At 40.2% G+C, this 24,179-nt stretch overlaps 1 protein-coding gene across 1 annotated transcript; it reads left to right on the forward strand.

Moving 5' to 3' along the window:
* The first annotated feature begins 3,152 nt into the window (after positions 1 to 3,152).
* LOC136885133 (G-protein coupled receptor dmsr-1) lies at positions 3,153 to 23,212 on the forward strand. Its single transcript, XM_067157600.2, has 2 exons — positions 3,153 to 6,558; positions 22,714 to 23,212. The coding sequence occupies exon 1, from the start codon at positions 5,174 to 5,176 to the stop codon at positions 6,401 to 6,403; it is 1,230 nt and encodes a 409-aa protein (XP_067013701.2). The 5' UTR covers positions 3,153 to 5,173; the 3' UTR covers positions 6,404 to 6,558; positions 22,714 to 23,212.
* Positions 23,213 to 24,179: the final 967 nt, after the last annotated feature.

Below are 24,179 nucleotides of genomic sequence, written 5' to 3' on the forward strand. Positions count from 1 at the left end.
TTAGCTGCGTAGAGAAATTTTTAGCATATTCATAAACCATCGATCAGTTATAAATTAATATCTCAAAAACCACAAGGTCTAGAAGATTGCTGTTTGTTTTAAATTCTAATGGAAACCTTGATACATAAGTTCGTAGGTCTGGAATAGCAGTTGTGATTCTTGTTTGCGTTGTGCATGAGGTATTCTTGGTATAGTATGTAAATTTTCATTCCTCGTGCTGTTGTACTAGTGTACTATTGATTTGTTACTAAACCTATCTTTTTCAGACAAATAAACCGTTTTATCAACAACTATAAAAGGTAGACTCCTGATTATTTATAGCTCATTTATAACACGCGTCTGATACAATGCCTCTAGAATGGTGGGTATATCTGCAGTAAATAATTAAGAAAGAATTGTACGGAAAAGAAAACAAAAAATATCTCCTAACTCTTACAATATTTACTTCAAACAAACTAGAGGAATAAGAGTTACGGCTTTTTAGATGATGTTATTCTGTATAGAGTAATAAATACGTTACAAGATGGCGAGCAACTGCAACGTGACGTCGATAATGTTGTGAGATGGACAGCAGGCAATGGTATGTTGATAAACGGGGATAAAAGTCAGGTTGTGAGTTTCACAAACAGGAAAAGTCCTCTCAGTTTTAATTACTGCGTTGATGGGGTGAAAGTTCCTTTTGGGGATCATTGTAAGTATCTAGGTGTTAATATAAGGAAAGATCTTTATTGGGGTAATCACATAAATAGGACTGTAAATAAAGGGTACAGATATCTGCACATGGTTATGAGGGTATTTAGGGGTTGTAGTAAGGATGTAAAGGAGAGTGCATATAAGTCTCTGGTAAGACCCCAACTAGAGTATGGTTCCAGTGTATGGGACCCTCACCAGGATTACCTGATTCAAGAACTGGAAAAAATCCAAAGAAAAGCAGCTCGATTTGTTCTGGGTGATTTCCGACAAAAGAGTAGCGTTACAAGAATATTGCAAAGTTTGGGCTGCGAAGACGTGGGAGAAAGGAGACGAGCTGCTCGACTAGGTGGTATGTTCCGAGCTGTCAGAGATTTTCGATGGGACTGATATTGATGGATTAGAGAATTTATTTTTAACAAAATCCCCATAAACAAGCAAGCTACCTCAAAATAATTTATAGTCTAAATTAATACTGTTTGTTCCTCGAATTTAAATACTGACGTTCCCACAATTATATAGAGGCATTGTCATGTAACGCAGTAACAGATACAAATGAAACTACCTCTTTTCGATGTTCGAGTAGGGAACAAAAATTACAGACTATATGTCTGTAATAATTTCATTTGCGGTTTTCACAGACGGGGAGGTGCCAGACGTTTGTCTCGTAGGAGTTCTTCTACGGGCTGACCTGTTTGAGTACCGGACAGTGCTGGAATTGAACCAGTCAGGCTAACAGGCTGCCGATTGAGTCTCTCAGCTCCACGCAGTAATTTATAATTTTCCTCCTATATTCCGTCTTTCTTTCTTTCTTTCTTATTCAGTTTAACGTGCAGGGTTGGTTTTTCCCTCGGACTCAGCGAGGGGTCCCACATCAAGGGCAGTGTCCTGGAGCGTGAGGCATTTGGTCGGGGATGAAACTGGGCACGAGAACCAGTAGCTCTTCCAGATGGCCTTGTGAGTTGTGAGTTTGGAAGGGAGGAGAAAGCGGCCGTGGCTTTAAATTACGTACCATCCCAGCATTTTCCTGCAGAAGAAGTGGGAAAACCACGGAAACCACTTCCAGCATGTTGACGGGGGAATCATTTGACCTCCCAAGGATGAGTGGACCCCGTTCTAGTTCTCGTATCACTTTTCAAATTTCGTGGCAGAGCCGGAAATCGAACCAGGGCCTCCACGGGTGGCTACTAATCACACTCACCACTACACCATATAGGCGGACGCCTTAATTCTTTCATCCGAAATACGGAACTTCGTGATGTTATGTGCAGTTACCTCTATGCGATGCCGTGATCTGTATTTCCAATCCAGTATAGTGCAAAGATAACAGACATAAAGTTAGTTTTATGTGTATAGATAAGTCTGATTTTTATTCCTTTAAAAATAAGAGGGACTAATATAAGAGCTCATTTTTATTTCTCCCCAGATGAATCACTTGTTGAAGTTTAAAAATGAAGATATTCCAGAGCAGGCTGCTACAGGAACATGACTGATAGATTGGCCTTGTTCAATAACCACGCCCCTCCATAGCCTGGTGGAGAGCGCATGTCCAAAGCCTGGAGGCTCTCCGATCTCTAACACACATCCACAGTTCACCCGCCACGGCCAACTGTAACAGACGCTGGTTCGTCTTCACGCGTCTTCTCTCACACTCGCGAGTATTCGACAGTCGTTTGACAATCTTCTTTGACAGCGACAAAAATCATTTTAGTCTAAAAGCAAGGTTACTTCACATTTAAGTTACACACGTTATTGATTTGTTGAAGACTTTTCTCTTAGGAAACCTTATAGCTCTCTTCGAAACCCCTATTTTCGCTAACACATTTCGCAGTATAATTCAAGAACTATGTAATCAAATATTCAAGACTTTACGAAACAAGACAGTATATTATTTTTACGTTCAGAGATTCTTGAGACTAGGGATTTGTTTAAGGTAAACAAACATTTCATCATTTTCCTTAAGACTACCACGTGCTTCTATAAGAAATACTTCTCATGCCTCCGAAAATCAAAAGCAACGATCAAAATATGAAGCGCAAAATATGTGGAAAGTGTTAAAAGGAAATATTTATTACGATTGTTATTAGAAATCTTTCAGTGGTGGACTTATGAAGCAGGATTTTATTCAAAATAAACATACATTTCTTCATTTTTCAAATATAGATACTCTGAACATAAACATATTCACTATATTTTTCATATCAATATGACTTTAGCGGTTAAGGACGAAAAAAACTATTAGCATGAACTTTTAATTTACAGGTCAAAAGTTAATTGTTTGAAATAGAACAAGAAAGTTAATAATTAATTGAAGCGGTTGTGATTGAGTTTCACAAATCTGCCTCATGCATTTCTTTGGAACAAAAAAGGAATTTTGTGTTTCAGAGGAATTTTATATGAATAATCTCAGACAACACTCTTATTTCATCTCTTTGCAGATTTTGTGTTAATATTTCTGGTTAGGAGATATTATGAAATTATATCATTAGTGAGTGTTTTAGAACGGTGTCTGAGACATAAACGGATATAAAATAAATTTAAATAACAATAAACAAATCCGCATTTTAAATAAATTTGTTTCTATAGACACGTTGTTAACTGAAAATCAAAATCAAATTTTGGCGATCAGCACAAATGAAAATTCGATTTATGAGTTTCATACCTGTGGTGGTGTTATAAACGATTAATTAGTTTGCGTTTATTAAGATTATTTATATACTTTCCAGTTTGTTGTGTAAAAAAGAGACATTTCCGTGGGACAGTAATCCCAAGGATATTGTTTCACGAAATTTAGTCGGTGGATTGCTTAAAGTGAGTAAGAGTTAGTATGTGGAAATGGTGGAATTTGTTTGTTCAGTATTTAGTGGGAATACGTTCGGTGTCTGGTAGGTACCATGGAACTCTGATAGTTTAGAAACTGAAAGGAAATACTGCTTACTGAAAGACATTGCTCAAACTTGCTACGTTCTATCAAGTAACAGCATTTATGAATTAGACTGATTGCAATTGTAAGCGCGTTCCAGAGCATTCCGATTCAAATTAATTTGTAATTTATTCGTAACTAAGACGGTGGATACATTTAAATATTCTGGTACAATTTACGTATAAAGTGCAGGAGTAACTCATTTTAAAATTATTTAACAACGCAGTATGTACATTTTTGCTAATATGGAATTTATACTCATCAGAAACCTACTTCTCAAACAACGAAAAAGGTTTCAAAGGTGTGGCAAAATATAGGTCAGTTTGAAAGTATATATTGTGAAGTTACTACGTAGAGTTTTGAAGATTTTAACGGACAGTAAAGTGTGTCCTTTTATCTATCGATAATACTAACATAAACAAGGAAATATTTCCAATTATTCTGACAAATTTAATAGAAATCGTAATTAGCATGAGAATTTTTGATCACAATGTGCATTCTAAAATTATTGCACATATAAATGTCAGTTCTTTAAGATTTTGCTACCAAATTCTAGCAAGGGATAAAATGAATTTGAATATCTGTGGTTGTTCTTAAAATGACCTGAAATTCAAATATATTTCGTAAGAACTGTATATTTAACATCTTTCTAAAATATCTGTTATATTTTGATGCCTGTAAATTTTGGGCGTGAGGATCAAAATTCGAAGAGATTCTACTATGGTAGTGCAAAGCCCATTGATAATGGTAATGAGAAAACATTATTGAGTCATACCTTTAATAACATTTAATGGTTTTTAAATGCTAAAATATAATATTTGTTCTAAACATATAGAGAATAATTTTCAAAAATATAAATCGACTCATAAGGAAAGGATTTTTCTTAGCATATTCAAGCGTTTCTTCGTTGTGCAACTATTGGTAGATTGGTCATTATTGACTATATTATAAACATGAAAAATAATTGTTCAGTGTTGTTGAGAAAGACAAATTATTGCTGAAATCGAAACTCGTTCTAAAATAATTTTATCCAAAAGTGTTTTGTTAGTAACAGTTCAAAGTGGAATAATAATAATAACAATAATAATAATAATAATAATAATAATAATAATAATAATAATGATAATACAGTTTTTGTCGGACTTTTTGAAAAGGAAAAAATATGTGTAGTTTATTTGTGCCTCAGAGGAATTTTGTATGAATTGTTTGAAACAATCTTGAAAAGTATTGGAAGTTCATGAGGGTTGATGTTCAAGAATTGCTCCAGTATTTAATTTCTTTCGTTGTTAGGGAAGCTTTGTTTGGAAAGTTAATTTGTATTAAACAAATACTGTATGTGTGAGATAATGTGAGTTTTTTAAAATCAGAAATGAGGTGAAATACTGTGCCTTGCGTTATGAAGCTGTTAGTTATTAACTCGGGAATGAGTGCCGATAGACAGCGAGTCAAGGAAGTGCGTGTGAAATATCTCTAAAATTAAATGTCTGCTTGCGTGTGTGTGTTTCTCACATGTGATATGCATTCTTCAGACAGAGAATAAGCGAGGCCGTCTAGTTAGTCATGAATTCGACCGACTCCTCGATGGTAGCAGACGTTGCAGAGCCGCCAACATATTGCGGTGAAGGTCTGCAAGATTTCCAGCTAACTTACAAGCAAGTTCATGGATATGCGAGTTTGTTGGTGTGTGTTTTCGGTTCGGTTGCAAATACTCTGAACATTGCTGTTCTTACTAGGCGGGAGATGATCTCGCCAACCAATGCTATTCTTACCGCCCTCGCAGTGGCTGACCTGTTAGTTATGCTGGAGTACATCCCTTTTGCTTGTCATCAGTATCTACCTCATAAGAAGAACAGGAAATTCCAGGACAGATATTCTTACGGTTGGACTTGGTTCGTTCTGTTTCACTCTAACTTCGCGCAGGTGTGTCATACAATCTCTATCTGGTTGACGGTCACCTTGGCGGTGTGGAGATACATCGCCATAGCTCACCCACAGCACAACAGAGAGTGGTGTCGCATGCAAACCACACTTGTTGCCATCGCCTGTGCTTACATTATCAGCCCTCTACTGTGCATTCCCTTCTACATGGCCTTCACCATACAAAATGGAGAAGTTTTGGTGGACAGTGAAGGACAAATAGTACAAAATAAAAGTTATGCTAACGAACCAGGTTATCGCAACGAGACATATTACATCGTGAATCTGAGTGAACTTGGAGGCGCCCAAGATGGTTTGTTATTCAACATCAATTTTTGGATGTACAGTGTAGTAATCAAAATAATTCCTTGTATAGCTCTATCAATTCTCAGCCTTAGATTAATAGCTGCTTTGTTAGAAGCAAAGAAGCGTAGGCAAAATTTGACTAGCAAGCCAGCTCTTCCATCAAGTTCTTCAAATGAAGGATCCAAGATGCTGAAGAAACCTAACAGGCAAGCGGATAAAGACCGTCAAACAGATCGCACAACAAGGATGTTACTGGCTGTCTTGTTGCTGTTTCTAATCACGGAGTTTCCTCAAGGTATCCTAGGGCTGCTCAGTGGTATACTTGGTAACTCCTTCTTCAACAATTGCTACATGAAGCTTGGTGAAGTGATGGACATCCTGGCACTCATAAACTCTGCCATCAACTTCATCCTCTACTGTGCCATGAGCAGACAGTTCCGGACAACCTTCAGTCTCATGTTCAAACCCAAGATCCTCAACAGATGGCTGCCAGTGTCTCATTTGAACGGGAACGCCGACAACAATGGCGCTACCACCAACAATGTAACAGTAGTGACACAAGTCTAGCGTCTGCGACCTTGGCGCTGTTTGCTGCGTCAAAATTCTTCTTCTCAGACTGAGAACTTGTGAACTTTAAAGAAAAGTGTCAGCACATGTGATGAAGATCACCTGCATGGGAATGGATTAAATAATCCCGGAATAATGCCCACCAATTATAACACGTAAGTACTTTTCATAAGATAAATCTTATTGTTCATTTTTTACTAGGTAGTGTTCACGCGTTGTTGACTGGTTAGTCTTTTTTAATTCCATCAGTAATGCCGCTGAGCACTGCTGAGAGTCAGCAGAAGAGACAAAGCACACCTCATTCAGTGGACGATTATTCTTGATTAGTTTTAGTAGCTTAAAGCATTGCAGACCGTCATTATGGAGTCTGGGCATTGGGCACTAAGAATGTTAAAAAGACAGTAAAAGATATTTAAAATGATCACTATTATAGACAGTACAAATCTTTTAAGTGAATAATAAAGTAGTTTTCAAACACTTTAGAGAATTGGAGTGTAAGAATATCACCACAGAATTCTCTAACGTATATATTTACATTAATTGTTAATGCATAATGACTACAGCCCGAAATTTTATGCACTAATAGGTTAGAATGCAAACTTACCGAAGCGAGAAGCAAGTATAGTCTACCTTCACAACGACTCTGCTATGGGGTTTGCATAAACATTAGGGGTACGGCCCATCAGAACCCCTATAATTTATGTTACTCTTTCTACATTGTGGAACAGCGGGTGGCCGGTATTTCCTACTAACCAAATTAGTTTGCCGCATGAAAATCCGGGCTTTAATAATGACATAACGACCCTGTAAATATCGGGAAGAGACTCCCGTTCAATGTCGCGCTACTTTCAATGGAGGAAGAACGCAAACTCAAAGCGCTCGTTGGAAAGGTTGTCATTTTACTGTCCTTGATTACAGGGTGAGAGAAACAACGTTTTACCACTGTTTACGAAAATTTTATGAATACAGGTTATTTAAAATCTGCCCCATTCTTTGTAACAATCAGTAAGATTGGGTTGTCAGCCCAACGCCAACCCCCAGCAATGCCGGAGAGGCGATGTTTCCTTTCGGGGTTGTCTCCCTTGGCTGGTGGGTCCCCATCTTGAAGCGCAAGGAACTCGCTTTATCGCCCTTACATGACTTAGCCGTGTACACGTTTGCGCAGGGGCCACGGCGTGGACGTGCATGTATCCAGCTTGGTAGGAATAAATGATAGTTCCTGTGTTTTATTAGTAAATTTCACCAGCAAGGAGTGAACACAGGGGACCACATACTAACCCTTCAGCCCCCAATTTTACCCCTGTTTGCCAAAATTCTTAAGAATAGAGCCCCGAAGGGCTTTGGGCTACCAAGCGACCGCTGCTCAGCCCGAAGGCCTGCAGATGACGAGGTGTCGTGTGGTCAGCACGACGAATCCTCTCTGCCGTTATTCTTGGCTTTCTTGACTGAGATTCTTTCTGGCAACAAGTAGGAAAATATAAAGATGCTGACGCCCTCTGCCTCTAAGAATAGTTACAGGTCAACGACAGCCGAACGACCTTCAAATAGTAAGAGGCAACCGGAACCAGAAAACAAGGTGGCCACATATTTGTAGCGAAAGTGTGTAACGTTATTCTAAATTTTTTAAAAAAAATATTTGAGTTATTTTCAATCCAATGCAGTGTTAATTTCGCTAAAAAATTGAACTACCCATTTATAGGTGTTATATTTGCAATTGTGTATTATGTTCAGTTCCTAGAACTCAACAGATCCATAATTAGCTGTCGTAGATGGCCTAGGCATCACTGAAGAGGCATACTAGGGAAGAACTGCTGAAAAGGAGTGTGAGGTTGTAAATATTTGCTTACGATGTAAACAAAAAAGATGTAGGCCTAAAAAAGAGAGGCAGATAGTTTGTGTAACCGTAGTCCACTGTTGGCTGTATCTATGTAAATAAAAGTAATAATCATTTTATTTATTTTTGCTAGTGGCTTTACGTCGCACCGACACAGATAGGTCTTACGGCGACGATGGTATAGGCCTAGGAGTTGTAAGGAAGCGACCGTGGCCTTAATTAAGGTTCAGCCCCAGCATTTGTGTGGTGTGAAAATGGGAAACCACGGACAACCATCTTCAGGGCTGCCGACAGTGGGATTCGAACCCATTATCTCCCGGATGCAAGCTCACAGCCGCCCGCCCTTAACCGCACGGCCAACTCGCCCGGTAATAATTTTAATAAAAGTAATTAGTATTATATTCACGAGGTCTAGAATGCCTTTCATTTTCTCGCAATTGATGAACCTTACCAATGTTTGTTGATACACTCACTTCGCTTTAGATTTGTTGGAAATCTTTATCTCCCCTGTGGGTCTGGTCAAGTGAGACATTATCTGTATCCCAGGGCTGTCCAATTTGTAAGGGCTGAAGGACCACATTGGAAACCTTAGCATGATCGGGGGCCGCACTTTAATAATAGTCCAAATTTCGTAAATTTGCGCAAATAGAACAGAGGTACCAGCACAGTTCAATTGAAATGAAGGTTTAATATTTTAAATTGCTTAGAACACTATTTTATTATTGCATAAAGAGTGAAATTAAACATCTTCTTCTTCTTCTTAATCTGTTTGCCCTCCAGGTTTGGTTTTTCCCTCGGACTCAGCGAGGGATCCCACCTGTACCGCCTCAAGGGAAGTGTCCAGGAGCTTCAGACTTTGGGTCGGGGATACAACTGGGGAGAATGACCAGTACCTTACCCAGGTGGCCTCACCTGCTATGCTGAACAGGGGCCATGTGGGGGGATGGGAAGATTGGAAGGGATAGACAAGGAAGAGGGAAGGAAGCGGCCGTGGCCTTAAGTTAGGTACCATTCCGGCATTTGCCTGGAAGAGAATTGGGAAACCACGGAAAACCACTTCCAGGATGGCTGAGGTGTGAATCGAATCCACCTCTACTCAGTTGACCTCCCGAGGCTGAGCGGACCCCGTTCCAGCCCTCGTACCACTTTTCAAATTACATGGCAGAGCCGGGAATCGAACCCGGGCCTCCGGGGGTGGCAGCTAATCACACTAACCACTACACCACAGCGGCGGGAAATTAAACATAAACACTATATAAGCAGGACAATTGAATTTAAAAGAAGAGTACCCAGCCAATTTGAATTCATTTGAATTAATATTAATATTCGGCAAGTGACAAAAAATTAAAAAGAAATACTGAAATGAATAGTTTAGGCCTATTCAAACCAAAACTTAAAGAAGCACAATTTAGTGAGACAAGTGAGAAGGGCAACTCTTAGCACAGGCCAGAGCAAAGTGAACTTTTTACTACAATCTCATTCTCACCCATGGCTGTGACAATATGGAAGCTGCAGGTGTATTGGTCGTGCTGAGTAATGACATTCAGAGCATGACCGGTGTGTCTGAGGATGTTGAAAGGTGTTATTCACAGAATTAGTACTGTACTGTCTGGCCCATTGAGGAAAGTAATGGGAAACTACCTCACTCCTCGTTTTGCCTAATACGCCTCATTTTGGTACTGCCATTGGTTTTTGTGGTTTCCCTATAACTTCATAGACTTTGGTGGTGATATTTGAGTATCTAACCAGCTTCTGGGCTGATGACCTAACAGACAGTGTGAAGGGAACAATTGTAAATACTTGTAAGAGCCTTGAATCCCAGCAGTGTACTTCCAGGAGTACTTCCCGGAAAATTTCTTCGAGTGTGCAGCGATGTGTACCATTGAGAGAAGAATTGAAACTGCTTCTTACGAGGGCTGATCAACAAAGACTGAGACTGATTTTTTTACAGATGTTAATTACTCCATTTCAATGTTTACATGATCTTTTTCAAAGTAGTCCCCTCCTACTTCAATGCACTTTTCATAGCGTCTCTGCCAGTCCTTGAACACAGTACCATTCTTTCTCAGGTCCTGGAGAATCGCCTCACTTTTCTTGAGCCGTGCTTCAGAATTCTAAAATCGAATGCCTTTAGTGATGTGAATAAAAACATCACAGGGTGCAAGATCAGTGCTATAAGGTGGATGCGGTACACAGATAATGTTGAATCGATCCAGAAACTGAGTGACTTGATTTGCGACGTGAGGCCGTGCATTGTCGTGATGAAGTCGCCACCCAGTCCGAGAAAGCTCTGGTCGTTTCTTTGCAATGCGCTTCCTCAGTGTAGCCAATACTGACGTGTAGTAACAGTAGTGTGAGCGGGAACTGCACGCTGGTAAATCATTCCATTACAGTCAAAAAATGTGATCATCATTTTCCCTGCAGATGGGACTACTTTTGCCTATTTTGGCGAATTCCACACTGTGCTGGCATTTTTCATTCAGGGTCATACTGAGGATGCTTCAGATTTCCGTAAGTTTCAGTGGCTGTATGGTTTAAACGAAAACAGAATTTGATTGCACTGTACTGCTCCTCTCGCGTCTGGTATGCGAACTGCACGTAGCGTCTACACAATAGAGCATTACTACCAACCTACCGATACGAGAGTGCTGCCGCCTGAGGACATTATACTTAAGAATCAGCTCTTTTCAAATATTTATGTTACAGATAGGAAACTATCACGGAAGCTGCAGGAAAAAAAGCAGTCTCAGTCTTTGTTGATCAGCCCTCGTACCACAAAGGCAATTACAGTATTTCTTGGTATGCTACGTTGCATAAAAATGTCATGGAGATCAAGAATTGGTATGGCATTTGTGGGGGGTCATTTTCCGCCGAAGTTAAGATTTTCATTTATTTTAAATAAAAAATAATCTATTCAGCCCAAGTGAATATTTAAAAACAGGAAATAATATTGCAGATTATTATTTTTTTTGCTAGGGGCTTTACATCGCACCGACACAGATAGGTCTTATGGCGACGATGGGATGGGAAAGGCCTAGGAGTTGGAAGGAAGCGGCCCTGGCCTTAATTAAGGTACAGCCCCAGCATTTGCCTGGTGTGAAAATTGGAAACCACGGAAAACCATCTTCAGGGCTGCCGATAGTGGGATTCGAACCTACTATGTCCCGGATGCAAGCTCACAGCCGCGCGCCTCTACGCGCACGGCCAACTCGCCCGGTGAAGATTAATTAGTTCTGACTTGGGTATATAACGAATGTAAAAAATAATATATTTTTGAATGAGCTATGTTTTTTGATGTAAATTTTCTTCACATTAAAAAAATAATTTTTATGGCCTTCGCCTTGCAAACCACTGCTGTAACCCCTCCATGTCGTAAGATGCTACTAAGAGGGGAAGTCGCTCTCTAACCCCAAAACATATCCATGATTCAATGCTCTTCCAAATGTACGAAAGCAAAGTTTCTATTTTACAACGTTTGTCACCAATAAAAGGTGGAAATTCGGGAAATATTTTTACTTCACTGGGAATAAAGAAACTGTGCCACAAATCCCATCCCATATTTTTCATGAGACCTGCGTGCGTCGGTGCGATGTAGAACAACATCCAGACCCATCATTTAACAAATGTGAAAATTGGAAACCACGGAAGGCCATCTTCAGCGTTGGATTCGTACTCACCATCTCCCGAATGCAAGCTTATAGCTACGTGACTCAATCCGCGTGGTAAACTCGCTCGTTCTCTGGCAGTGTTTAGAACGTTAGATCCTAGTATGCGCACCCTTAATAGTTGAACTACATTGTGGCCGGGAAAGCTGAGTGGTCAATTAGAATAACTCACAGGGGTAACTAGTGCACTCTACGATTGAGCTAATGGTAGGAGTCCCAGACATGTAACTACGATCCAAGCCAAGAGAGCAAAAGTGTTAGAATAGTGGTCACGGTTGGTATGTTTTACTTCGAACTTAAATCTCCATGACATGTCACTTGTGAACGAAATTCCACAGGCAAGCAACTCAATGTTGAAAACATCCTAGGGATATGAGCTACGAATTTTAGGTAGATAAAATATAATAAAATATGAGAATATATATTCTTTATTTATTCCTAAAATTTACAATCCTTTTCTTAATCATTGTTATCCTTTCGAGTAAATTAGCAGTTTGCCTTTCTACTACTACGAGTGCTAATATGAGTCAACGCAGAGTTTCACTTAAGCACCACTATGAGCGCTAATGTGAGTCAATGCAGAGTTTCACTTAAGCACCACTACGAGCGCTAATGTGAGTCAATGCAGAGTTTCACTTAAGCACCACTATGAGCGCTAATGTGAGTCAATGCAGAGTTTCACTTAAGCACCACTACGAGCGCTAATGTGAGTCAATGCAGAGTTTCACTTAAGCACCACTACGAGCGCTAATGTGAGTCAGTGCATTGTTTCACTTAAGCACCACTACGAACGCTAATGTGAGTCAATGCAGAGTTTCACTTAAACACCACTATGAGCGCTAATGTGAGTCAATGCAGAGTTTCACTTAAGCACCACTACGAGCGCTAATGTGAGTCAATGCAGAGTTTCACTTAAGCACCACTATGAGCGCTAATGTGAGTCAATGCAGAGTTTCACTTAAGCACCACTATGAGCGCTAATGTGAGTCAATGCAGAGTTTCACTTAAGCACCACTATGAGCGCTAATGTGAGTCAATGCAGAGTTTCACTTAAGCACCACTATGAGCGCTAAATTGAGTCAATGCATTGTTTCACTTAAGCACCACTATGAGCGCTAATGTGAGTCAATGCAGAGTTTCACTTAAGCACCACTGCGAGCGCTAATGTGAGTCAATGCAGAGTTTCACTTAGGCCCTTATAACTACATTCCGTGTGGACATATAAAACAAAATAAAAAGCTGAGGGTATTGAATCAAGGAACACATTATAGAAATAATTATGTAAATAAGTTAATTTGGCTAGGATTTCAAGCAGAAAGAAAACGAGTAAAGGAACAAGGGGTTTTAGGCATTCTTCCGGAACTGCATTTAAGGCCAGACGTTATTTATCGATTTTTTAAAAGTTGAATACAGCTATCCAAGACTCTCAGTTTGAAAAATTTTCGGGCACTTTAGCAATTAAAATTTCGGCACAATTGAGGAAATTGCTTAATTTTACGCCTTTCGTAGTATAGGGACCCCTACTTTGTGTGCTAAGAACATTTATCAACATTAAAAATCTGGCCCGTATATAAACAGAGATTTATTTTGGAAATTAACGTCTCACAGCCCCGCCATCTCCTATGTCTTCTAGTAGCGCGTGACGCTAATAAAACTAATTTACACACTAAATTTTGTTCCACATGCTTATGGTTACAGTGTGTGGGATCCTCACCAGAACTACTTGATTCGAGAACTGGAAAAAATCCAAAGAAAAGCAGCTCGATTTGTTCTGGGTGATTTCCGACAAAAGAGTAGCATTACGAAATTGTTGCAAAATTTGGTCAGGGAAGACTTGGGACGAAGGAGACGAGCTACTCGACCTAGTGTTATGTTCCGTGCTGTCAGTGGAGAGACGGCGTGGAATGACATTAGTAGAGGAATGAATTTGAGTGGCGTATTTTAAAAGTAGGAAACATCACAGTATGAAGATAAGTTGGAATTCAAGAGAAGACATTGAAGGAAATATTCGTTTATAGGAAGGGGAGTTGGGGATTGGAATAATTGACCAAGAAAGATGTTCAATGCATTTCCAAATTCTTTGCAATTGTTTGAAACAATGCTAGAAAAACAACAGATAGGGTATCTGCAGCCTTGGCGACTGGAGATAGTGGTGATTGATGAAGAATTAATTGTTTTTCTGAATTATGTTCACTTGGAGCTACTAACGCCGACGGGGGTACTGAGAAGAAGAAGAAGTACAACGGTTCGCTGCGGTACTGTTAGAATTTGGCCTGCAGGTTGATGCACTTACAAAGCCGCGAAAGGTATGTTGCCATGGCAAGCAAGTGGAGTTTATGTTTGCTTAAAATGAGTTGTAAGCACTGAAGGTAGACTGCAGATGGTGAGTTCGAACCCCGCTGTGGGCAGCCCTAAAGGCGGGGCTTTCACACATATGGTGAATGCTGGCACTGCCCAAGCCCCCCTCCCAAAACAACCGGGTCCGGATGTTTAGCCATTTATAGGTTGAAATGAGAACCAACTGAAGAGAGTGACAAGTATACACTATGGCAGAGGAACCGATCTATGGTTGAGTTTTAAATAATTTTTTTTGTAATCACGAAATTTGTGGGGCCTCCGTGGCTCAGCCGTCAGCGCGCCGGCATCCCACCGCTATGTTCCCTGGTTCTAATCCCGGTCACTCCATGTGAGATTTGTGCTGGACAAAGCGGAGGCGGGACAGGTTTTTCTCAGGGTACTCCGGTTTTCCCTGTCATCTTTCATTCTAGCAACACTCTCCAGTATTATTTAATTTTATCTCTCAGTTATTAATAATTGGCCGAGGAGAGTGCGACAGGCTCCCGCAGCCGGCACAGTTCGTATCCTCGCCGCTAGATGGGGCTTCATTCATTCCTGATCCACTCGAAAGACTGGGAACAGGCTGTGGATTTCTTTTCAATCGCCGAATTTTGTCACAGGAGACCTTGTACACACTGAAATCATCACAGGATTTTCTTCCAACCTTAAAATATTCTGCTACCTCTGCCGGGATTCAACCTGTAATCTTTGGATTTAGTGATGGATAATCAACCATTGATCCAATGTGACAATGTGGACGGAGCCAGCAGTGGGCAAAATAATAGCGAGACTCGTGATAAGGAAGCCCCTAGAAGAAGCTGAATAGAGTCCGGATTTGTAGGCATTAATAGACGAATAATAATAATAATAATTTGGTGTGGCTATTTCTAGCCGAGTGCAGTCCTTGTAAGGCAGACCCTCCGATGAGGGTGGGCGGCGTTTGCCATGTGTAGGTAACTGCGTGTTATTGTGGTGGAGTATAAAGTTATGTGTGCTGTGTCAGTTGCAGGGATGTTGGGGACAGCACAAACACCCAGCCCCCGAGCCACTGGAATTAACCAATGAAGGTTAAAATTGCCGACCCGGTCGGTAATCGAACTCGAGACTCTCTGAACTGAAGGCCAGTACGCTGACCATTCAGACAGCGAGTCGAACATTAATGGGTTATAAGCAATTTTACTGAGGCGTATAACAAGAATAATCTAGCCGCATAACACTTCTGCTGTGAGATTTGCATAAACATAAGGGGTACAGTCTATCACTATTATCACCCCTAGAATGTATGTTACTCTCGGTACGTTACAGAACAGCGGGCTAGGCGACACTTGCCACTAGACAAATTAGTTGGCAACAATACACCAGTTCAACGAACCTTGCTCGTTGTGAACTGCTCAGGATTAGGAGAAGCCATGTAGAAGAAACAGAAGTTCGACGTGTTGGTGTGTTATGCTCGTGAGTAAATAAAGACTATGTCGAGTAGAAAATTCAAACGCGATGGAACGGTAAATATTAGTTCATTTTTGGCTATTTGGTTTACATCGCACCGACTCAGGGAGTCATGGAGATGGTGGATTATGACAAGTTAGGGACAGGAAAGGAAGCGAACTTGTCCTTTACAACGACAGCATTTGTCTGGTATGACAATTGAAAACCGCGGAGAACCTTCTTCAGCCCTACTGACAGTGGCGGTCGAGTCCAACTGTCTTCCATATGCACCCTGAAGGATACGTGACCCAAACCACTTAGCCAATGAGCTCGGTAAATAGTAGTTCAATAAATCTATTGGCTAGTAAACACTCTACCTCTATATGTAGTAATGTTAGTTTTATGGGCCCTGCTTACCCGCCACATTATTGTTTTTATTATTATTATTATCATATATACATCGAATCTCCTCTGTCATGTAATAGTAACATCCTAGTGATTTCTCGGTCTCTCCCTACGCCGTCATCTTCCTTTTCTCGCCAACTATTTTTATTCAAGAATGTTGTATCTGGTCAAAATTTGTTCACCTTTCTTTTTCAAGGTGGTATCAACTCGAAAGTTTCTCGTAGCTTAAGGGTGGGTTCACAGATACAAACTTCGATGTAGGAGTCTAGTTTCCCTATCTCCAAGCCTGGGAATTCTCACTGGACTACAAGAGATTCCATCCTACGGTACTTCTAGTCCTTTCCATAGCCCTTTAGGAACGAGGGCGCATTCCGTTTCAGAGTAATAGTAGTAATGCAGTGTACTGTAGGTGGAGTGAGTTCAGGTAGAGTTAGGAACAATATCGAGTATCGAAAGGTCAAACGGTGGTTTGCAGTGCTGTGGAGATAGTTGAAATGACAAATGATACGATACAGGAGATAACTGTCGAGAACTAGCTGGACAGAAAATCACATGTGGTGTGTCTGAAAGAAAACTCATTGGAAATAATAATAATAATAATAATAATAATAATAATAATAATAATAATAATAATAATAATAATAATAATAATAATAATAATAATAATAATAATAATAGTATGCCTTTACTTGCAGGACCTAGTTTTTACAGTGCACTATGTCTTCTGGTATAGGCTAGAGCAATTCTGTTACTTTCATTGACCTGTCACAGTCTTATCCTTGGCTCTGACAATATGAAAGTGACAGGTATGAGCTATGCTAGTAATGCCATTCCTTATGCAGCCAGTCCCTGCTATGAATGGTGCGAAAATGTTGCTCATAGGGTCGGTTGATGCATGCATTTCAGTGGGCTTGGCGTCCGACTCGTTGGCTGAATGGTCAGCGTACTGGCCTTCGGTTCAGAGGGTCCCGGGTTCGATTCCCGGCAGGGTCGGGGATTTTAACCTTCATTGGTTGCTTCCAATGGCTCGGGGGATGGGTGTTTGTGGTGTCTCCAACATCCCTGCAACTCACACACCACACATAAAACTATCTTCCACCACAATAATACGCCGTTACCTATACACGGCAGATGCCACCCGCCCTCATCGGAGGGTCTGCCTTACAAGGGCTGCACTCGGCTAGAAATAGCCACACGAAATTATTATTATTATTAGTGGGCTTGGCAGACTGATATGTAATAGCAACTTCTGGCTCGGTGAGGAAAGCAACGGGAAACTACCTCACTCCTCAGTTAACTAGTACGCCTCTTCAGTGATGCCTAGGCCATCTATGACAGCTGATGGCGGAGCTGTTTAGGATCCAACCAGCCTTCGGGCTGACGACTGAACATACAATAATAATAATAATAATAATAATAATAATAATAATAATAATAATAATAATAATAATAATAATAATAATTCATAGCTTCAATACAAAATACGGACAAATCAACAGAGTCCCTCACTTCAAATACCTGGGCGAAATCCTGGAACCATCCGGACAAGAAAAAATAGCCCAAAACAACCGTGTCCAAAAACTCAGAAGAGCATATGAGAGAAGAAGAAAAATCTACAGCAAAAAATGTATGTCTCTCCACGTTAAGATTAAACATTACAGTACAGTAATCAAACCTGAGGTTTCATATGCAGGGGTAACTCTAGCGCTTCATAAAAAGGGCGAGCTGGAAAATATCTTAAAAGATGAGCGAAAAATCATGTGGAAAATTTTGGACCAAGGCACACGGAAGAAGGGTACCACCTCCAATCCAGAAAATACACAGAAAAGTTATCTAACATTGCGGCAGACCGCAGGAAAAGAAGGCTACAATTTTATGGACATGTTAAGAGGCTTTCAGAAACCAGACTAACCCACCAAGTTCTTGAAAAGTTGATAAACTGAAGAATTTCCTTTGGACACAACAACAAAAGCGGATATGAAGAACGTAACCTGAAGAAATTTTGAATCGAAATATATATAGGAAGAACATTGGAAATTGGGAAATTACTCCAGAGAATGAAGTACCAAAAAGAGCAGGTACGAAGTGGACGGAAGAAAGGAAGAGGATCTTTAGTGAACAGATGAAAGCATCCTGGATCCTCCGCAAACGAAATCATAAATAAAGGTTGGTGTGTTGCGAGAGGGAGCTTTCATGCATAATAAAAATAAAATAATAATAATAATAATAATAATAATAATAATAATAATAATAATAATAATAATAATATTAGTTGACATACCTTCCGGAAGAGGAGATCCATGTTCTTCGGAGATATGTACAGAATGAACCCGGGAAGACTGACAAAGCAGAGAATGAAGTTCACGTACCTCATCCGAGGTCATCCCTTGGTTCTTTTCTTTTCCACGTCTTTGAATTATTGCTTTTAAGAGCTCGTCATGTCCTATTAGCTGTCCAATAATATACATTCTTCTTTTCAGGGCGCAATTCCAATGTTTCCTGTTTCCTTACTCTTTAGTTTTCATCATTTGTCTGTAGCACTACAAGTCGCCTCTTTGCCTCCTCAGTTCCCATAGTGAAAGTTTTCCAGCCCACTCCAAAGATATTCTTTTAAAAGCCTTTTTAATGTCTCCATACTGATACTGGGAAAAGTTAAATTTTTTTTTTTTTTACTGAAGTCACTGTTTGCTTGGTTGATTGTACTCTGTACTTCTACTTTATCTTGTCCATCCTTGGTGATCTTGTTTCTGATGTAAACGAATAAGTCAACTTATTTTTTCTTTGCTATTTGATTTACGTCGCACCGACACAGATAGTCCTTATGCCGACGATGGGATAGGAAAGGTCTAGGAAGTAGCCGTGGCCTTGATTAAGGTACAGCCCCAGCATTTGCCTGGTGTGAAAATGGGAAACCACGGAAAACCATCTTCAGGGCTGCCGACAGTGGGATTGGAACCCACTATCTCCTGGATGCGAGCTCACAGCTGCGCGCCCCTAACCCCACGGCCAACTCGCCCGGTGGTCAACTTCAAGCACTTCGTTGCCTATCTGGATTCGCTTGCCCATCTTTATCACAAACCATTAATTGTTTTAATTATTTTCACATTGTATCTTTTTTCCATAACCTCATCCATTTTTAACAGCATGGCCTTAAGGTTTTCTTCGTTTTCATCTAGCACTGCAATGAAATCAATTTCATTTTGGGTCCGTATTGATAATTATGTTATATAAGTTGAAAAACTAGTAATCGCCTTTCCCTGACGGTGTCGGTTATCTTTTCAGAATGCTCGTAAAACTCCCGAGATATTCGTTTTATCCAGATTCCCTCTGAGTAGACTAGACCAAAGATTTTATTATTATTATTATTATTATTATTATTATTATTATTATTATTATTATTATTATTATTATTATACAGGATTTAGACTTGACAGAATATACAGAATACTGACCTTCGGTTCAGAGGTTCCCTGCTTCAATTCTCGACCAGGTCGGGAATTTTAATCCGTCTGATTAATTCTTCTGGCTCGGGGACTGGGGATTTGTGTCTTTCCCAACACTTTCTCCTTTAACATCCATCACAGAAACACGCAATTTTGAATTACATTCCTGCACCTATGGTTGGCGTGAAATAGGGCATCCGGCAGTAAAACAAGGCCAACTCCACCTGTGCAACACAGTTCACACCTGCGATCCTACAGAATACGAAAGAATCAAAATTATTTCATATTTTGTTGTAGTATACAACACTGTTTCATAGAAACGTTTGGTGATTTGCCTACCTACCCAGGGGTTAGACTATATCATTTAAACTATGGCCTTCGTACTTGCTCGCGCAGGACTCTTAGTATGAACACCCTAGTATGCTAACTGCGCGTGAAGTCACGCAGAGGTTCCGTTGTGACTCCCACACGACATAAAGTAGGCATGATAAAGCATGATTCTATTATCACCACACTATATCTTTTGTTCAAAGTAACCAATGAAAGCCCCCCGTATCAAGGTGAAGACAAGCTCGTTTCTCGGAAATATAGTTTCATGAAATCGTGATAAAGTCTATTTTCCTGGAAGCCAGGAAGTTGACGAAGGAAGTTATTAGTTTTCTTGTCCTTTGTAACTAGAATCCGCATTCTTATGCAGGAATACGTTAGAACGCAAACTTACTGGAGCGGGTAACAAGTATACTGTAACCCGCACAATGGTTATGCTATGAGGTTTGCATAGACGTTAGAATTTATGTTATTCTCACTATATTGGAGAAGAGCGGGCTGGTCGACCTTCGCTAATAACCAAATTATTTTGCGCACTAATTATTGCCTAAAAATCTGGGGTCTGTTTACATTAAGCTACTAAACGCTAACATCTTGTGAATTGAATACTGGAGAGGAAGAAGCAAGTGACGTGATGAACCAAGTCTTATATACAAGGACAAGTAAAACGAAAGCATTAAACGTGTAATAAAAATCGAAATGTTCCGCCACACTTCCGCGAGATCGCAGTACTCTTACAAAGGTAAGAACAGCGGTCTGTTATTCATTTTACGTGTAGTGAATCTGTGAAACCTAATGAAATTCATTGATTAATAACGATTCAGTTTGGAGCTGCATCTTTGTCGTAGCAACAACATAACACCTGCCCGCGACAATCCACGGCCTATGTTTTCAGTGTCCTCCATATTCACCAGACCTGGCCCCTAGCGATTATGCCATGTTTTGGCCACCCAACAGAGCACTCAATTGGGGTGTTCTGTTTGAATGAATATGAAGGTTGAATGCGGTTCATGGGTGGTTTTTCTGGAGGAATCCATGCGCTTTGTAAGCGCTAGAAGACTTGTATTTAGCATAACGGATGCTACGTCAAAAAGTGATGCAGTTAATTAGCAATTTTACTAAATAAAATAAAGTTAAAATATATTTTAAGTTATGTTTTACTCGTCCTGGTAATTATAGGACCATGAATGAGAACGCGCGCAATGACAGATCAGTGTGTAAAGAAGAAGCAATACAATGAGGAAATAAGGACAAACATCAAAAGAGAAAAGGAGAACTATCTCTACATCTTCATTCTCCTTAACTGCCGTCCTCGGAAGCCCGAGTTCGCTTCCAGGTACTGCCGGAAATTTAAGAATGACAGGAGGGTTGTGTTGTAACCAAGGTTGAAGTTTACAAACACAACTTTTATTGCTTCACTTTATGATATTTACACAAATAATTGAAATTTATTTTGAAGCAAAAAGGAATATTGAATCTTGAGAAAAGTCTGTCTTTATACAATATGTACAGGTTTACAGTCTTTATATACACTTCTATCTTGAAAAGATAGTCTTTGTGAATTGACACGTTGATAGTCGAAAACTATCTGGCACACTAACATAAATGTCTTTGAGAGTCCTTGTTTGTTGAAGTGCCTGAATTCCTAAAAAGCAAGTTCAATTGATTGAAGAAATTCCACCTAGCGAAACTAAGGGAGCTTGCATAACTTAGGGAATGAAAATGGCTTGTAAAAGAATTACGGTACATAGGCAGAGGAAACAGGTAAGGGAGCGGTGACCAGAGGTGAAACCTCGTACTGCCAGAAATTCAGTCCACCTGGTCGAAGCACATTTTCAAGAGGAGTAGCCTCCGTGCTCGACGTAGGGTGTATTCTGGAGCTGGACACCGGGGCAAGTGGGCGAGTGAGCAGACAGGGAGCTCCTATTTATAGTACACTCGATGGTCAGGCACGCGCACTGAGGGCTGCGCGTCGAAGCTAGCAGAATGATACACAGGCGCGCGTGCAGCTGGCTGTCGTTGCGAGAAGGGAGCGCCGGACATACAACAGGTTGTATCTGGTACATGCAGCCCACTTCGCACTACTTCGATATGAGAATACGAGTCTAGTACCTATATGAATAGTTTGAGTGGCTTAGGCGGTAAGCCCCCGTTGTCGGGTTCGATTCTACGCTAGCTGAGATCCAGTTCGCCGAGCTGAGATGGCTTGTATTATGAATGGTATCGGTTGGCCACCTGTTCGTGGACCGAGTAGTAGTTGACAATGTCAATCAATTCAGTAATAACACTCAGTAATGACAGTCTTGACACCCTCCCTACATACACCTCCAACTTACCGTCACGCTATCAAACATATACGACAACTCCATCCATGATAGACACCTTGGAAAGCAAGCTGTCCCACATCGCTCTCCACGTGTTATAGAAAATCTCTCTTCGAACCTGTACGTTTGTCTTTGCAAGAATTGTCAGCCAGGAAATGTCACGAGTTTTCTATAAACACAGAGTCACTTTGCTTTATAATTAAACATTTCGTCTCCATATCTTCACAAACTGTACAGTATTCATAAACTGAGTTGAACAGTTCTCTCATGACGTTAGTTCACAAATTGTGAGTGACCACGAAGGTCTAAATGAAAGCCAAAAGTACAAACTGCTCTATAGAACAATAATACTGTGAACAGGACAAATCGTAGTATGTAGAATGCCGTGGCCTATCTGTATTAGAGATGGTGATTAAGGATGCTCATTGTATCTTTTGTGACATTTAATATGATGTTCTCTAACGTAGGGTGATGAATACCCAACACATTCATCCTACTGACCAATAATTATTTTCAATATAACAAGTAACTTGTCCGCTTTCTTTTTCAGGTGGCCGGAAGTCTTCGAGACAAAGAAAATAAGCCCATGGACCATCAGTTTTAAGTGAACGCTGTGCCAAATCTTTTTTTTTTGTGGAATACCTGGACATCGTTTTCTAACAGTGCATTATGCAACAAGCCTATAATGGCAATAATTCAGACACGAGTATGTTTATAAAACGAGAGTGTGTTAATTGCCATTTTAGGCGAGTTGCATACGACTGTTTATGCTCGACGACAATTATAACTCTATTTTTAAATATTCATAAATTTCTGTCGAGATGTCGATTGACAGTTGAGTTTACTGAACAGAGCGCATGCGCTGGGTTGTTGATTTTCCGTGAGCGGAACAGAGACCTTGACAGGAAACAAGTGCGAAGCAGGTGCGATGCTATCTTTAGCTAATTGATCAAACAGTTGAATCATAATGAAAATCTTAACTCTGATTGGCGGAGAACCTGTATCATAATGAAAATCTGAACTCTGATTGGCGGAGAACCTGTATCATAATGAAAATCTGAACTCTGATTGGCGGAGAACCTGTATCATAATGAAAATCTGAACTCTGATTGGCGGAGAACCTGTATCATAATGAAAATCTGAACTCTGATTGGCGGAGAACCTTGAACTATAATGAGCCTCAGTTTTCTGGCATCACCGAGCATAAATGGTTTTAACATGCGATGCTGTGAAGCGCATGGAACTATTACATAAGTTATATAGAGTATGTTACCGGGAATTATATAGCCTAGATATTAAATACTCTTTCAAAGGTTTTGATGAAATTCGGAATGATTCGATATAATTCCAAAGCCTTGCATTTTGTTACAGTTTCATCAACATAGCCCCAGTGTTATTTTCAAAATAGTCAAACTCTGGTTCTTGTAGGGCCTTGTTGTATTTATGTGTCATCATTTTCGGATGTATACCTTTATACAAATTGGAAGATAATGTTATTGGTTTGAGCCAGGGACAAAATATTTCAGTGGATATGTGGATACATTTGCTCAATAATTTTCCACTCTTATCCCATATATCTGATTACAAGTACGTAGAAAAGCAAGAGAAAGTATTTGTGTGAAATCTAGCGTCAAACTTTGAAACACTCGCAGATGAATGAATTCCCCGATTTTGCATGCGTAATTATTGCTAGTGACCATTTAAATAACAATGAAAAAAAGGGGAATAGTAATAAGAATGCGGTTATTGTGAAAGAAAATATAATTACACAAATGATATGGCGTATAGCTTTTAGTGCCGGGAGTGCAGGACAAGTTCGGCTCGCCAAATGCAGCTCATTTGATTTGACACCCGTAGGCGACCTGCGCGTCGTGATGAGGATGAAATGGTGATGAAGACGGCACATACTCCCAGCCCCAGTGCCAGTGCAATTAACCAATTATGGTTAAATTTCCCGATGCTGCCAGGAATCGAACCCGGGACCCCTGTGGCCATAGGCCAGCAAGCTAAGCACTT

Source organism: Anabrus simplex, chromosome 13, assembly GCF_040414725.1.
Source record: "Anabrus simplex isolate iqAnaSimp1 chromosome 13, ASM4041472v1, whole genome shotgun sequence".
Classification (NCBI taxonomy): Eukaryota; Metazoa; Arthropoda; class Insecta; order Orthoptera; family Tettigoniidae; genus Anabrus; species Anabrus simplex.